This window comes from Eublepharis macularius, chromosome 10 (genome assembly GCF_028583425.1).
Source record: "Eublepharis macularius isolate TG4126 chromosome 10, MPM_Emac_v1.0, whole genome shotgun sequence".
In the NCBI taxonomy this organism is placed as follows: Eukaryota; Metazoa; Chordata; class Lepidosauria; order Squamata; family Eublepharidae; genus Eublepharis; species Eublepharis macularius.
The window spans coordinates 39,067,973-39,085,503 of record NC_072799.1 but is presented as its reverse complement, the minus strand read 5'-3'; the positions used below and the strand labels follow the sequence as shown (position 1 = coordinate 39,085,503).

The 17,531-nt window shown below is 40.3% G+C and overlaps 1 protein-coding gene across 1 annotated transcript in view; it reads left to right on the top strand.

Annotated features, from left to right (window-relative positions):
• APOBEC1 (apolipoprotein B mRNA editing enzyme catalytic subunit 1) overlaps positions 1 to 17,240 on the top strand; it is a 33,173-nt gene extending 15,933 nt beyond the window's left edge. The window contains exon 5 of the mRNA XM_054989761.1: positions 17,158 to 17,240. Coding sequence (XP_054845736.1) covers positions 17,158 to 17,161 — 4 coding nt within the window. The 3' untranslated portion in view covers positions 17,162 to 17,240. The remainder of the gene's footprint in view (positions 1 to 17,157) is intronic.
• Positions 17,241 to 17,531: the final 291 nt, after the last annotated feature.

Genomic DNA, 17,531 nt, shown 5'->3' with positions numbered 1-17,531 from the left:
TTGAAAACACTTTTCCAGAGACTTCCCACTTTAACCATTCCCCTTTTCTTTGTTTCTGAACTGTTGGAAGAGATTTTCCCACCTAAGACCAGGAGTCCCGCAAGCCTTTGCAAGCTTCTGGTGACAGTCAAGCCCCATTTTTTAAAAAAACAGAACCCTTCATTGCATTATTGTGATGTCTCGTTCAACAGGAATTGACCACAGCTAAATATTTACAGCCATGAATGTTGCTGTTGTTTAATGTATGTTTACATATGGTAATTTTTTAATGTATGCTGTTAATTATGCATTCTGCAAAAGACAGAACCAACACCTTTTCTTTAAAAAAAAATCCTAGAATGTTATTCTTCTTCCAGACAATATCTGTGTTAACTTCAGATGTACCATTTAAGCAGTGGCAAAAGGACATATCAACATTTACATGACGAGAAAAAAACAAGGGTTAAATATAAAATTTTACAGGATGCAAAGGAGAGCGGCTGACTTGGTTTATCAGACTTATGCTTCTGCATGTTTAATGTGGATGAAGGAATGGATGCTTCTGAGAAATGAGAGACTCTTGACATTGGAAGGTCATGAGTCAACCTGTGATTTGGATGGCATGCCTATTTGAGAATTTTGAGAATCTGGAACAAATATAAACTAACACAGAAGACACCATTTTGAATTTCAACACAGGAAGTGTTTTACAGAAGGGAGATGATTTTCAAACAGGGATGGTTGACTTATGGAGACTTATTAGAATTCTCACAAGGAGATTGCAAACTGAAGACAAGGGAGGATTTAATAGCTAAACGTTATAAATGTCAATGGGTTTCCTATTTTCAACTTTTTGAAAGATTAGATAAAAAAACGTTGGGGTTTTGAACATGAAAAGACTGTGTTTGAAAAACAGCTTTGTTCAAAGATTGGACATGTTCTTTCCAAAATGTATAAGAAATTACTGTATACAGAAATTACTGTATAAATGTATAAGAATTACTGAAATTTGAAACAGAAGAAGAATCTGTGAAAGATTGTATGGTAAAATGGGCTAATTTTTTGGGGTATAATATAATGATGGATCAGTGGGAAAATATGTAGTAAAGGGGCTTAAATTTATTTTGAGTATTAGACTGTGAGTATTAGAAATGTAAGAAACAAGAAGGAACATTTTATCATCTCTGTTGGACTTGCCGTAAAGCGAAAATTTTTTGGACTCAAATTCATATGATAATACAATTTTTTAAAAAGACTACTATATAGTTTAAACCGGAAGCCTTTTTGTTGGGATTTTGAAGAGATTAAATTTCCCACTGGCATGGAATCTTCCTGGGTATCCTTGCGCCATCTGGCCGTTTTCACACATCCAAATATTCCGCCAATTTTGCTCTATGATAACATTAGCTGCGGTCTTTCTTTTTTTCTTTGCTTTCTGCCCTTTTTATTGGGCTTTTAAGTCTATTAATAATAATTTTAAAAATTCTCTGCGTGACAGCGCAATAGCGCAAATCTCTATGCCTTTAAAGAATTAAGTGAAAAAATGGGTGGGAATGTGCTTTCGTCAGCAATGATGAGAGCACATCCACTGCCCCCTCTTGTGTTTCTTCTTTGGAATGTGAACATTTGGGGGCACAACTAAGCTCAATGATGCGCAATGAAGCGGCAAAAGCCAAGGCAAGGCGTTATGATAGCAGGACTGCAGCTAACGTTATCATAGAGCAAAACTGGCGGAATATTTGGATGTGTGAAAATGGCCAGATGGCTCAAGGATACCCAGGAAGATTCCATGCCAGTGGGAATTCAAATCTGGATCTCGCAGATCCTAGTCCAACACTCTACCCACCACACCATATGGCTTGGTATGGAGGAATACAACTGTTCAGTAAAAAAGTAAAAGTTCCATAGGTAAAGGTAAAAGTAGTCCATAGGTCAAGTTCCATAGGTCAAGTTCCATAGTTAAAGGTAAAAGTAGTCCCCCTGTGCAAACACCAAGTCATTACTGACCCATGGGGGGACATCGCATCACAATGTTTTCTTGGCAGACTTTTGTTATGGGGTGGTTTGCCATTGCCTTCCCCAGTCATCTACACATTACCCCCAGGAAAGTGGGTACTTATTTTACCAACCTCAGAAGGATGGAAGGCTGAGTCAACCTTGAGCAGGCTACTTGAACCTGGCTTCTGTCAAGATCGAACTCAGGTTGTGAGCAGAGCTTGGGCCGCAGTACTGCAGCTTACCACCCTGCGCCACGGGGCTCCTGAAAGTTCCATGAGCAGATACAATTCTTTCTGCATGCCTAGAAATTCTGTATATTGTGACCATTGACTGTGGAGTTGTAGGAAGGAGATGGGGAATTATTTGCAGTATGTAGTTGAAAAAGAACAAGTGCACAATATTTTCCATCTGAAGAAGTGCCCACTATTCATGCAAAGACAGACATTCATAAAAGTAAATCCTTCTCTATCATCTTGATATTCTACATGTTATGTTGGCAAAGGATTTATTCTCTGATTATAAAAATAAATGACAGCTAAAATGTTGAGGCAAAAATGGCAATGAACAGGGGGAAATACTGGTAAGCTGACAATAGGTCTCCGGTAAATAAAGGAGAATATATTACATCTTTCAAAGTGTATGGCTTTTTGATAGTAGGAGACATTCAGGTAAATATGAAGTGTACTATTGTGAATTATTATATAAGGGATGGCTAAATCATTGAATCAACTGGGGAGGTGAGAAGAGGCAAAACCCCTGTAAATCTGGAAGAATGAGACTGGTAGCTGCTCTTGCTACCTTGCATGGATGAGATGCTGTAATGAAAAGACTGCTAGAAAACACCTGAAGCTAAGTGTCTTTGGCTAAAGCTCAGATGCCCTTGCCCACACCCACCTTTTCCTGAGAGTTTCTTTCTGAGACAGAGCTACACAGCAGCCAGCCTTAGACCCCCACCTCCACTCCTACGCACAAAATGTAGTATGAAAGCAGTGTGTGCTGGGCTGCAAGCACGTCATTGGATATTGTCCTGTAGCAATGATTCACTACAGGATTGTTCTATGTATACAAGGCAATCCTGATGCCAAAAGATTGCTATAGCATAACAAATGTGAAATATCCAGTGACGTGTGGATGCATCTTTGGAGTGCACTCCAAATGGGAATAAACACAACAAATGTGAAATATCCAGTGATGTGTGGATGCATCTCTTTGTGCACTCACTGCTATTTTCTGCATTTGCTTTTGCAACAAATGGAAGATCATGGCTGAGGAAGAAAACTGCTGGGGGAGGAGACAGAAATGGAAAATAAACATGTAGGGAAGGGTTAAGTAACCCTCTGCCTGTTGCTTCTTTCTTCCAACAGTGGTGCCCAGGAGTTCCCAGTCTTTGCTCTTTGTTGTTGTTGCAGACAGACATTTATTGTATTTCTCTCAGGCTCCATCTCATGCATATTAGAAAGACCTCATGTTTGTTAGAGAAATACATGCACACTAGCTTTTTTCTGTTTGCAACCATAGCACACAGGGAAAAGTAATTATAACACACTCTCCCCAGCACTTGTTCTTGAATCCTCAAACTGCCCCATGGATCTGCTATTGGCTGTGTTATAAAACTCACATGCATTGTTTATGATGGAGCCAATAGTGGCTCCATGTGGTGGTTTAAGGAGCAGAAACAGCGAGGGTGTGTGTGACAAACTGCATGGAGCAGCTGCTCCCTCTTCTCTGATTGGTCAGTTAGAAAAAGTCTGAAGGCAGTCAGCTGGTTTTCTGACAGGATTTTGGTGTGAGTGAGTCTGAAAAGAAAGTCAGACAGGTTCCCCTTTAGAGTGAAGAAGAGAAGACTCCTTTGCCTTAACTGTAGTATTACTGTCCTGAGGAAGAATTATAAGGAAAAAAAGTCTAAACATCAGCATAAACTGAAGTATACTTTACACAGACACCAGATGAAACTGAAGTTGGATCCCAGTTCCCAGTTTCTTATTCACAGTTCCCAGTTTCTTATTCACAGTTCCCAGTTTCTTATTCACAGAGCAGAACACAAATATTGGGGGAAATTGAAAAGCTCTGTAGCCCAAAATAAAGATTCTAGGAGCACATATAGTATACAATATGGTCTACTTAGAGGGCAGAGTCCTCTGAATGTGGTGGTATATGATATGTGCTCCTACAATCTTTATATTGGGGTGCAGAGCTTTTCAATTTTCCCTAATATTTGGGTTTGGCTTTGCAATTAAGGAACTAGGAACAGCGAATAAGGAACTGGGAAGCAGTTTCAGTTTTGTAGACAGCAGAGAACTGGGAGTGTGTTTTGGTGAGAGTGATTGGATAGTGGATTGAGTCTCCCTTTCAACCCAAAAGAAGTGGAGAGAATGAATTCCTGCCCAGTTTCTAAGGAGGGTTTGGCTCTGATGAGGACCCCAGGTCTGTTGTGAAGGGAAACCAGTTTTAGACTAACTCCAACTGTCATAGGAAACTTTCAGCAGAAACATTGTTGCTGTGACTAAATTACTAAGCAAAACACTTCTCACTGTTAAGAACCAAGCATATATGAAAACAAGCTTCAAGACTTTAAAAACCACAAATATTAACATGCTACTTGGAGGCTGCTCAGTCAAAGCAGGGTAACTGAATTTTGGTGGGAAAATCTGCCTTACGGTGGGGAGAGTGAAGGGGGAGTGTCATAGGAGGCTACAGCCACTTCTCCCTGTGTGTTATGGTTGCAAACAGAAAAGACCTGGTAGGTGCTGGGAAGCACAAAACTCAAATTGCATATATGATAGAAAGTCCTTTTATTGCTCCCCAATGGATATGAAGCCTTCACAGAAAATTCAACACTACCCAAATAAAAAAGGTTTGGGAATTTGGAACAAGAGCTTTAAAAAGGAGATATTAGAAGTAATGCACATAAATATTCATTCCCAGTCTCACTCTAGATAATCAAACCATATTTTTTTCATTCAGAGAAATGATTCTTTACAGTTTGTGAATTCTGCAGGTGCCCCTTTTCAGGGAGTTATTTGATTTAAAAGCATTTGTTTCAAAGGTCAAAAATAATATTCCAAAGAAAATGGAATTTTCTGGGCAAGAAACAAAACATAAAAACCAATTGCTATTTTTATTTTTATTTAATATTTAATGTATTGAATAAATCATGCACCCTATCACACTCCAGTCACTGCATGCTGCTTTGATTCTGGTGTTCTGATCTCAGTGGAAAAACAGAGAACATAACGGAATAAATATCCTTGTTCTTATTGCTGCACATTTCAAACTGACAGCATTAAAACATTGTTGGGCATGCCAATCATAAGCACATTGTATTACTTCTTCTTGGGAGAAGTTTCAAGGAAGCAGAGTCTTTGCACTTACAGTTTCAAAGAAATATTTAACTCTAAAGGGAGATCAGAGGATTAAGCTACACCGGGTAAAAGAAGAAAGAGAAAGCAGTGAAGGACAGACTTGCTAGTTACTGTTTTTCTCTTGCATATTTGTTTGGATAAAGCATCAGGCACCCAGGTAGCCTTTTTAAAAGAAAAAGTACATGTGAAGCATTTTACATTTTTAGAACCTGAATGTCTGGTTGGCCTTCTGGTGAAATTTCTCAGGTTGTGCTATAACACAAAGAACCCAGAATCAGAAAGGACTCATGAGGAACCATAGGTCAGTAGGGGACTTAATTTGCAGTTAGCATTTTCTGTACTCAAGTCTTCAGGCAGACATGTGCAGAACTTCTTCCTAAGACTCTGGAGAGCCACTACTAGTTGAAGTAGTCTAGAAAGGAATAGAGATCTGACTAGTTGGCTTGGATCTTGTGTGGCATGAATGCAGCAATTTCCCTCTCCTGTTGCAGTTTTCTATGTCTTCTGAAATTGTTCCTTCATAGCTCATCAAGACCTTGGGAATATCATGGGAGTCAAAGTGGGTGCTACAGTAAAAATTGTTCTTTCCTCTCTTTCATGAGCAGAAGCGCCTACTGCAAAAAGAAAGGGTGGGTAGGATCCAAGCTACTGATGGCTCATCAAATATAGGAACCAATATCCACATCAATATTGAGGTGGTTTCATGGACTGATGTTGTCAATAGACGTAATCATCTTCCTATCACAGCTCCTTCTTTCAGAGACGGAACGTTTTAACGGAGCTAATGGTTTAACTGTTGGATCACAGAAATGCTTTAAGAAAGTTATTCCATATGTTTGTAGAAAATTGCTTTTAGCCCAAATAAGTCTTGGTATCCTTGGAGAGAAGAATGTGAGTAGAATACGATCATAGTATATTGGACTGTGGGTTCTTTCTACTGATCTTAGGTCTATATGTGATATATTCAATAGGAAGGCTAGATGTTGCTTAGCACGCCATTTCAGAAGCCAATTAATATGCTTTCCTTGATAAGGGTAAATCTTTAACACAACTTGGCAAAAATCCTCATTCGAAATTGAATGGGATACTGCATCAGAGTGGGTACTCCCAGAGGCTCTTCCTCTTACATCCTTTGATGGACAAATCCCAGAAGGAAGATTATTGTTTGATTGGGTCTTTTGGTTAGTCATTGATTGTTTCTGACAATACTGAGTTATCAGGTCCAATTTGTCATAGATCTTAGGAAGGTTCTGACTTATTAATACTGTTTGTTTGGCTAAATAGCTCAGGATTTCTGCCTTACTTAATTCTGATCCTTCATTTCCTGATGGCAGAATTTCAGAAAGATCACTAAAATTCAGCTCCTTCTGACTTTCATCTAATTGTAGGTGTTGTTGATTGGAGATTGGAAACAGCCCTGACTCCTCAGACAGACACTGGTATCTGTTTGTCTGTCTAATACAGTTTGAGAGTCCCTCTGGGAAGAAATCTTCCATTTTACTTTGCTTGGAGCAGGGAGCAGGAATATCATTAAATGGGCAATCCCGTTTCTTTCCCATTTACTATATTAAATTCAAAGTATAGGTTTTGCTTTTAAAGACAAGTTAAGTATATTGTAATGGCACAGTGATAGCCTAAGATTCAGCTTCCTAGAGTTGTCACAATACAGCTATGAAAATAGGTGTATCTGGATAGTGCTATCAGCTGTGTAGTAGGGATGCAACAAGGTCTTACTAATTAGAGTAGTTACACCCTGTTGTTCTTGTCCTCTTCTTTCCCTTGCCCCTCCACCTACCCAGTCAGAATTAAAGAGTGGAGTAAATAAAAGAAATAATATAAAATGTAATAATAATAAAAAAACACGACCAAGCTGAGGAAAGGGAACAATACATCCTCTAAAGCAGGGGGCAAAACTCACACACCCAGCAGCAGTCTGGAGTGACCACTAAAGACACCAGCCGGCTAGGCAGCAGAGCAGAGATAAAAATAGAAAAGCAAAGAACAGAAGGAGCCAGTTGGAAGAGAGACAGCAAAGAAACACAGGTTTGCCCCCTAAAATAAAGGAATCTGTCAGTCTATGGAAAACAGGATACGTGGAAGCGGACTTTCCCCCTTGCAGCAAGAAATCCAAGTTCTCTTGAGTCAAGGTTTTTTTATTGAGAAAGCAAATTATAGCATATATATGTCCATAGAATACACAGAAGCAATAATAGCATCTGGCTGTACACAGAGCACTTGTTGAGAATGACGTAAGGAATGCTTGCTACACAGTTCCAGTCCTTCCCTGTAGGCCCCCCACCCTCAGTGCCCAATCAGCTGGGCATAGTCTGTGGAAGAAGAGGAAGGAACCGTCCCAAGGCCGCTGCTGCGAGCCATCCGAGATAAGCGTGCTGTCTTCCCAGGAGCTGGATGGCTTGTGAAAAGAAACTACACACAAATACATAGATTGATTGCAAAACTAGAGAAGATGGAGGGACTGTGGACAACAGACCTGACAGAATCAATCTCCCTCTCTACTAGTCAGTCCAGAAGGGGTGGGGAATGAGGAGTAATTGCTCAAGCCGAGCAAGGTCAGCTGCTATCAAAACAAAACAAAAGATTAAAAATACTAAGAACTAGAGCCTCGAGAGAGCCTGTAGATATTTAAAGAAATAACAAAGATAACAACAGTTGTTGTGGGTTTTCCGGGCTGTATTGCCGTGGTCTTGGCATTGTAGTTCCTGACGTTTCACCAGCAGCTGTGGCTGGCATCTTCAGAGGTGTAGCACCTAAAGACAGAGATCTCTCAGTGTCACAGTGACACTGGCCATTTCCACACACGTTGAATAATGCACTTTCAATGCACTTTCGCAATCCTTTTGAAGTGGATTTTTTGTTCCACATGTGGAAAATCAGTTTCAAATGTTCACTAAAGAGTATTGAAAGTGGATTATCCAACGTGTGTGGAAGCAGCCACTGTCTTTTGGTGCTATACCTCTGAAGATGCCAGCCACAGCTGCTGGCGAAACGTCAGGAACTACAATGCCAAGACCACGGCAATACAGCCCAGAAAACCCACAACAACCATTGTTCTCCGGCCGTGAAAGCCTTCGTCAATACAAAGATAACAAAAGTTTTTAGCAATAAAACAAATCCGCTGGAGCAGCCCCCACATACATCCAAATCGCAACCCCACCCAACCGATGGTTTCATGTGTTTGTGATGAGACATGCTGGTTGTTTAATGCTACCGGTTTCCTTTACCAAGAATAAAGAGATGCAGCTTCTTTGTATGTTCTATACGGGCCCCTCCAGAGCTAAAGAGCTACGGGCCCTTTTCAGCTGCTCCTTCTGCTCACTATCTCTTCTCTGCTGAAATGTGAGAATCATCGACTTCACTGCATAGGATGGCACTGCAAAAGTCTCGGTGAGTATTCAGTTGAAAACATATTGCTTGATAATTGTGTGGCATAACATTGACCATTTTTAAAAATCTGTGCTCTGTGTAGCTGTTCCAAGAAGGAACAGGGCTATGCTTAGTTGCTATGTCCCCTCACCATTTGTTTCTGAATGTTGCATGGTACTTCATGGCCATTATAACAAATACTGTAATTTTACAGCTAACTTAATCAGCTCACTTTCTTTTCTTAGGAATTCACCATTCAGAGGTTACTCTGAAGCACTTTGCTAGTCTCTTACCCTCTTCACTCTTTACAGCTTTTTCTGCATGTTCAGTTGAGTTGCCCCAACCCAGTTAACATTGGTTGTGGCCTAACTGCATGTTATACAGTCCTTGGATTGTGTACATGTGGTGTGAGTTCTCCACTGGGAACTCAGTTCCCAAGCATGCAGGGCCTGATTTGGATTGGACCACATTGAGCCAGCAGAAGTGTAATTTTCCTGACTTTAAATGGCTATTTGCCCTACTGGGATATGTACCATTTCTTGAGGAGGCTTTTTAATTTCACAGCATTGTGTCAGCTGAATCTTGCCCAGCTCAGTTTGTTGAAGAGGATTCATGCTATGATAACACCCAAGTCCAATCTTGTTATTGATGATAATTTGGCCCTTTGTTGTGATGTTTATGTGAGTTTCTTTGCTGATAAAATCTCTCCACATTGAAGATGGATCGGATCCACTTCCAGAGTTGTCAAAAGTGGCCACATCCGTTTTCCATCTATAGATTCATACTGATCTCTCAAGGATGGATATTGATGTACTCTGGTGTTTTGAGGACCACTTTATGCTGGTTAGATCCTTTCTAGTTTCTAAAATCATGACAGAGAGAGGTGATGGGACCCTAATTCTGACTGTAAAGTCAATGTTGGGAGTCTTTTCAAAGTCTCTGAAGGTAGCAGTTCTTAGAGCTTTGCTGGAAAAAAAATCTTAATTGGCTAAGGATGATGTGGTCAATCATAATCCTTAGCCAATCATCATCCTTAACCAAACAAATTTTGTTTGGTTCTAATAAAAGTTATTAGATGACTTATATGACTTATGAGATGAGTATTGTGACATTCATCTCTGTAATATTGTGCTAGGGATGGCAATAAAAATCGGAGCACTTTGGGAGCAGGGTTGGTTCATTAAGGTACCAACAAGTGGAAAATGGAAAACAATTTGCCTTTGTGTTATTGTTTGGAATCCCTTGTGAAAAAGGATGGAACATGATATTTCAATGTAGAGTCCATAAAGCCATCTTTTCTCTAGATTTTAAAAATTTGTGCTAAATGCTAGCTTCCACCCAACAATGCCGGCAGGACTACAGTGAGTAACATGAGCACTGGGGGGAATTAGCAATGTCACAGAACTGTATAACTATTTGATTTACAGTGCAATCCTAAACACAGTTACTCCAGTAGAAAAGAGCAAGAGTCCAGTGCTCCAGAAACTTTACAGTTACTCCAGTAACTCTGCTTAGGATTGCACTGTTAGTATATGTAGTGTATGAAATTTCTCATCTCATAACACTTGGCTATGTTAAAAAAGAAACTCAGGTGCCGTTTTTACTGAAATTCTCAGAAATTGAATATTTAATAAGATTTTGCCAATGTGCAATCTGCTTTCAGGAAACAGGGTGCCCAAAGATAGCTAGCTAGCTAGCTTTGGATGAAAGTTTTACTGACTGCTTTGAAACTATGCGAACTACAAAGCCAAATGATTTCCATGCTTATGTTCCAAAGTTCTTTAATGTTACTTTGGATGAAGGTCTTGATGACTGCTGATTTCTTTTCTTTGGTAATTTCTTTAGTGATTTCTCTTTTAGGGTAATTTTTTATTGGGCATTTCTTTTAGAAAATGTTTTATGTCACTGATGTCCTCTGTACCTAACTAAACCTCTCTTATTCATGAGTCTTTGTTTGGGGAGAGTTGCTGTGGGTGCATGACAGATGCAATTAAACTACAATTTTATGAACTATACAATAATGTGAACGAACGTGGCACCATCAGCATGTATGCACCAATATTACCAGCTGAGACAGAACTTTCAGCAAACAGATAAGCTTTTTAAAAAAATGCTTGCCAACAACACCAATAAAAATTGTCAGCTGGTTCTGAATCACATTGCCCATCACTATTGATACTAACTTGCTCCATGATAAGCTCTTGGCCTAGGAATTGGTGGTGGTACTAGGAGAAATACACAAATGGCTAATACAGGTGAGGTAGCCAGAATCTGAGTCCTTGTACATATTTGACACACCCCAAGGTGTCTGAGGGTGGGATGTGAAGTGGAGGAGTCTCGGATCAGCCCCAAGAGAGGTTACACATAGGCTAAGAGGAGACAGGAAAGGCAGAATTGGATGTTCAGAACACCTAAAGAGGAGGTGAGGAAGAGACTGAGTAGAGACTTCCTGGATAGTAAAGGTGAAGGCCAGAAAATTCAAGGAGTGGATGGCAGGAGGAAGAAGAATAAAAGATCAGTGAAGGGGAAGGTGGAAAGACACCTGGCTGGAAAGGGCAACAAGACAGATAGCTGGAAAAGTCTGGAAATTGAGGAGGGCTCAGGGAGGTACTATTCCAAGGCCAGGAGAGCAGCAGGTTACTCTTTGGAGGCCTAGTCAACTTAAGAGGGTACAGTGGCGGGATACCCCAGGCAAGGAATCCTATCTAAGTAGGGATCCAGGCCTGGGAGTTAGGGTTGCCAGATCCCCTTACCCTCCTGGAGGGGGGGGGGAGGAGACCCGGCACTCACCTTTTTGTCTCCTCACAGTCGTGCTTTGCTTGTACTCCTGATATGGTGCGATGATGTCACTTCTGGGAGTGACATCATAGTATGGGTCCCTTGTTGTCCCCCTGTTTAGGAGAGTCTGGAGACTGATAGAATAGCTAGGTAAAGAAGCAGCCCCTGGCTCTGGGGGGTTCACACCTCTATTTTATAAAAATTTTATGAATTAACAAGAGGGGGACTTCAGGGACTTATGGGGAGCATCTCATTTCCCTTTCTCAACAGTGTCTCTTCTCTGAAAACTCCATAGCTTCTTTCCTTTCCTTGCTTTCTTCTCTTCCTTCCCACGCTTCAACCAACCTACCTTTATCAGCCCTTCTGTCTTCAGCTTTTCCCTCCCTCCCTTTCCCTGACATCCTGTACCTGGGAATATTATGGCCTGGTTGTTCAATTCCAGCAGCCAGGCTGGGCCCAGTTCTATGGTGGAGAACTTGTGGGGGCACCTCATTTCTCCATTTATCCCCCTCCCCAGGCTATTTCCTCTTTCTGTCCTGGCAACCCCCATATCCTCTTCCCTTTCCCCGCTTCCTTCACTCCTTCCCACCCACCACCCAATTTGTCTTTTATATGGCCCACCAGCTACATTTATTATTTTATTCATGTCCTGTCATTCTCCACAATGGGGATCCAAAACAGCTTACATCATTCTCCTCTCTTCCATTTCATCTTCACAAAACCCCTGTGAAATAAGTAAGACTGGGAATGTGTACCTGGCCCAAGGTGACCTGATGAGTTTCCATGGCAGAGTGGTAATTCAAACCTTTTTTTAAAATTCACATTTTTTTTGCAAATTTGGGGCTTTCCTCAAGTTTGCAGAAAGATCAAGTCTTTCCATGGCTTGAGTCTGCGGATTTATGTATCCACAGATGGTGCCATGTTGAGAATGGGACCATGCTGAGAATTAGATATACTAATTAGATATACTAATATTTCTTCGTGGTGATAGGGGTATAATATAGTGTTAGCAAGTGGAAGGACTCCCTAAGGGCTTATAGAGTCCTATTTTTATCCCTTCAGCATCAGCATATACTGAAGCATTGCACTGGGATGCTACAGGATATGGGAGATCTATGTATACTTCTAATATTCCTATCCAGTCCTCCATTAGACATGGTCACGAATCGAAATACGAATCAAATTTCATGACGAATCGGGCCATTTCGTGTTTTGCAAAACATGTTTCATGGGTCCATGGTTTTCACGAAATTCATGACTTTTTGGGCTGATTTGTTCAGTTCGTGAATGATTCCTGAGGCCAGAGAGACTGGCGCTGATCCATTGATTCCCTAGGCAACATAGGCCCGGAATGTCTTTTGTTGCCGTTGGAAACCCCAATCTTAGCCCACATAACCTTGATAGGCAGCTCTCCCTGCCAACTGGAGAGTTTCCATTCTGCCCTATACAGCAAGGAGCAAGGGGGTTAATCCCCTAGGCAACTGAGAAGATGGGCCTTCTGTAACCATGGGAACACCAGTATATTCTTATTTAGAGCATTTGTTCTTGCTGGCTTGTTGGGTGAGGGTAGGTGGAAGAGAGCCTGCTGAAGTCTCCCTGTGAGTTTGGCATCTCTGGGTACGAAGGGGATCACACAAAACTCTTCATTGATGTAATAATCTATAAAGCAAAAATTATATATGAGCTAAATTTTATATAAATGAACATCTAAACTTAAAACATTCAAACCTGCACACAAAGCTGGTATAAAGTTTCCAATATTTCTGGATGTGTGTGTCATCAACCTGTAACTGAAATCAAATGTCACATTTGTCATATAAGGTCAGCTATATGATGGAACGAAAGGATGCTGCATGTGATATGTAATTCTGCTCCCAAAGGAGGGAGGGAAGGGAGAGAAGGGGGAGAAAAGGGAAGGGGAAAGAGAAGAGGATAAAACAGTAACTGAAATGCCTAGAAGACAGCAGTGTAGCCATAGAGACCATTCACATTCAGACACAGCAGGTCCAATCCACTTCTTCGTTTAATCCCATAGGTGTCAACATTTGAAGGTGATACATCCAAAATACTTCTCTTTTCTGTCAGAGATTTTGCAGGCTCGAAGATGTAGGCTGAATATATTCCACAACCCAGACTTGCAGCTGCTTCTCAGTGTGGCTGGAAGTGAGAGAGTGATTGACAAGAGGAGCATTTAGCTTCTTTAGTCTAATACAGCTCTCATGTTCTCAGATTCTTACTTTGACAGGCCTAGTGGTCATTCCCACATCCATTAGGTTACAAGGACATTGACATTGCATTCCTAAGCAGAGTTGGAGTACTAAGCCCATACATTACTCCCTTAGAGTTGCAACTGCTGAAATAATAATAAAAATGTCTCAGTACTGGATTAATTCGGAAATATTTTTCTAGTCACTGCACAAGCACATCCTGCGCAGTCTCCCCATGGGGAAAAATGTCTTCAGGTGCAATACTCCAACAGTTATTGTCCTTCTCCTCTGGAAGCTTGCTTCTCACTAATAAGTCCCAAAGGTTTTTTGTTCTTTTGGCCATAAATAGGGGAGGACTTTGGCATCTAGGGATGTTAGATAAAAGATGCTAATATCTTTCTATAATGGTCTGAACTGGTTTACATGTACTGTTACGTGTCAAAGGAATGCCATCCTATCAGCATTTTGTTTTTTAACTCTTGGGGTAAGTAAAGTTGCCCTTGGTGTATTGTTAGCCTAATGAAAGCTTGTTTTAAGATGCTTGAGGAATAGCCCCTAGGTGAAACTATCTCCTGCTAGGTATGAATTGGCATCTGTAGGCTTTCTATAGACATCTGTCTGTAGGGTATTGCCAGTCCTTTTGATTTCTACATTAAAAGGATTTCTTTAGATTTTTCAAAAGTCATTTCAAATTTAATTGTGCTGTGTATGTTATTCATGAACTGACTGAAATTCATCAAAAATTCATTTTAAAAGGAGCCTGCCAATTTCCCTGTTATTAAGATTGAGAAGGAATTGTAGTACAGATGCTGACTTCCAGAGACAAGGTAGGATTCTGATGACCTAACAGGCAGATAGGGGCTATTTTGATTATATTTTATCTGTTGTAGCTTGACCCTTGCAATATCTTTAAAAATCCTCTATATCAGCAAACAGATGTAGATTAAATCCTTCTTCTTATCCAGTTTATATGTCTTTCTTTCTGGAAATATGTATTCTTCAGGGCCCAAGCTTCACTGGTCTCAGGCTGGTCAAAATTTATAACAGCCCCTCCTATCTCACAAATCAAGCAAGAAAAACAACTATTTTATTTCTGAAGTAGGATTGCCAGCCACTGGCTGGCAACCGGTGGAAAAGAGAGTGGGCTGGGGATGGGGGGAATGACATCCCCATGCTAGCATGATGATGTCACTTCCAGGCATTTGCTCGAAGTGACGTTGTGCTATTGGTACAGTGATCAGAGGGAACAGTACCTATTCTCCCTCCACTCATGCTTAGGTGCTGTTGTTCAAACCAAACTTCATGTTAAGACAGCATAGTAGGTAGTATAACCAAGAGTTAAGTGTTTATTTAATTTGAGCCCATTATTAATGCTTTATGACAGATCTTCAAAGATAAGGATAGAAATTAACATATGCATCTTTCTTGTTATGTTTAATCAAACAAATTTCTCTGAGTCTGGAGGCTCGTCATTAGTTTAGGTAATTGTCTGAATGCTGAATTTGTCTTCCATGTCTGGAAAGAAATGCAAATTACTGTCACATACATCTGGATCTGTATTGTCCTAGCACAACAAGGAGTTAGCTCTCATATGTTTGCTTGAATCTGTCTGCAATTTTCACAGTAAACATCCAGGCCAGTTCACTGTAAATGTGATGAATTCCCTATACAGGCAGTGTTATGATGACCCCTACTTTCTCTAGGGTAGATTTTGCCTTTAATCTTTCCCTTACACCCTCTGGGTAGATTGCTGCCACCAGGAATATTATATTCCAAGATGTTTTATTTAAGTTTTCCCTTTAGTAACGTGACCAAGCGTCAGGCTCCTTCGTGGTTCTATGTGGCCCTGAGGATAGGAATGGGATATAACAATGACAGCTACTCTAGGATATAACAAAAACAAAATAAACTCTTATTTTTTCAAGAAGCGCATCATTTCATAAAAGTAGTTCTCAGTTCTTAAAGTTACTTCATTTAAACTCATTCACAAAGATCTCTTCTAAGGCTTCACACACAGTTAGCCTCTTTCTCTGACTCAATATTTCTCACAGATGTGCTTAAGGTTACTCAGGCAGCACACAGCTAGCGTCTCTTTTCTTCACTAAATATTTTTCACAGAAATGCTTAAACTGCTCAGGCAGCACACAGCTTGCCTGCTTTCCTCTGACTCAATGTTTCTCTCAGAACTGCTTAAATGTACTCAGGCTGCACACAGCTTGCCTGATTTCCTCTGACTGAATGTTCTTTCTCCACTCTCAGTCTGAAACTGCATTCATTCCGCCCACATTCTCAGTCATCAACCAATCATATCACTCACTCATCCCTCTCTTTCACCCCCCTCTTCACCTATATCACACCAAGCATTTAAAGACACATGCACCCATTTACTTGAAATCATTACAGGCAGCATTTCTATATTTTAAAAAAGTGTGAAAAATGTTTGATCAATAATTATGCATATGTGATTATTTACACATGTTTAGCAGCCTGCTGTGAAGAAACACATGAGGCATTTGGATTAAGTGTATATTTTTGTCCTCTTTGGAAGTAGAAATGAACCACATTTCAAGCAATTCTCTGTACCTCCAGACCACTGGTGTCCACAGCTTGGTGTAGTGTTGGATAAAAAAGAGAGAAAACATAGCTGCAATCTCTACCTTTCTCTCCTTTGCAGTATCTTGGCAGCTTGCTGTTGTAACATCTGTGCTCAACCCAATATGGGGTCTGAATGTGCAATAAAAGAAAATGAGATGGAGATATGTTTTTTATTATCTGAATCTCAGCCAGGTAAAAACAAGATTTTACATAACAGAAAAGGCAAATCCTTATATTAAGGATTGAGTCATTTTTATGGCTTAAGTAGATTATTGGACAAGAAACAGAAACTATCCAAACTTTTATCTGTTCTAGTATTACGGAATGGTTTCTCCCTGCAAGACTGCTATGCCTTAACAGTTGTGTAACGCAGCATTTGAATGAGGGTCTGGCAGCATGGAGACTGGTGAGCAGTGCAAAGGAACAACTCACTGTCAAGCTGATGACACATAGTCAATCTGGCCTGAGAAATAATACCGATAAAGTCACAGGATTCACTGCTGTACCCAAACAGTGCTGGAGGAGAGCTTGACTAGTTGATCTTGAAACATGCGTAACACCTTTAAGAAGAGGTCTCACCACCAGTATCATTAAGTACAGCAAAAGCCTGTCTTATAAATCACATTGCGGTACTCACAGGGCCACTGAAAAAAGTTGTTGCTGATGGCACCCACTTTGGAAATAGTAATATAGTGTGCCTTGGCCCAAACAAAAATAGACTGATCCACTGCTCAGAGATGTCAACTCTATAAAAACGTATTATTTTGACCAGTATCAATTGCTGAACACTAGTAAACTCAGATCTGTAAACTGACAGAACCACCTCAAGACCAATTTCTCATTTATACCTGTAGGTGAACCTGTGTTTAATGTGTTGGTCTATAGTAGAAGAGCAAGACTCGGGTCCAGTACCACCTTAAGGATCAACTATATTTTAAGGGCATGAGCTTTCGAGAGTCAAAGTTCACTCAGAAGACTTCTTTTTGTAAATTCTATAGTAGTCGAGTTATATTTCAAAGGTATTGTCTTGTTGATCTTTTTTTTGTCTGAATGGTGATGGAACGGAGAGGGATTGCTTTTCTTTTTATTCCATGTCTCTGTTTTGTTATGCTGGTCTTGAATGGTCTGTTTGCCTTTCCAAAGAACATGAGGCCACAAGGACGCTTGACATTACTGCTACAATTATTTTTAAATATATTTTTATGGTCAGATATGCTAGCAAAGTCCT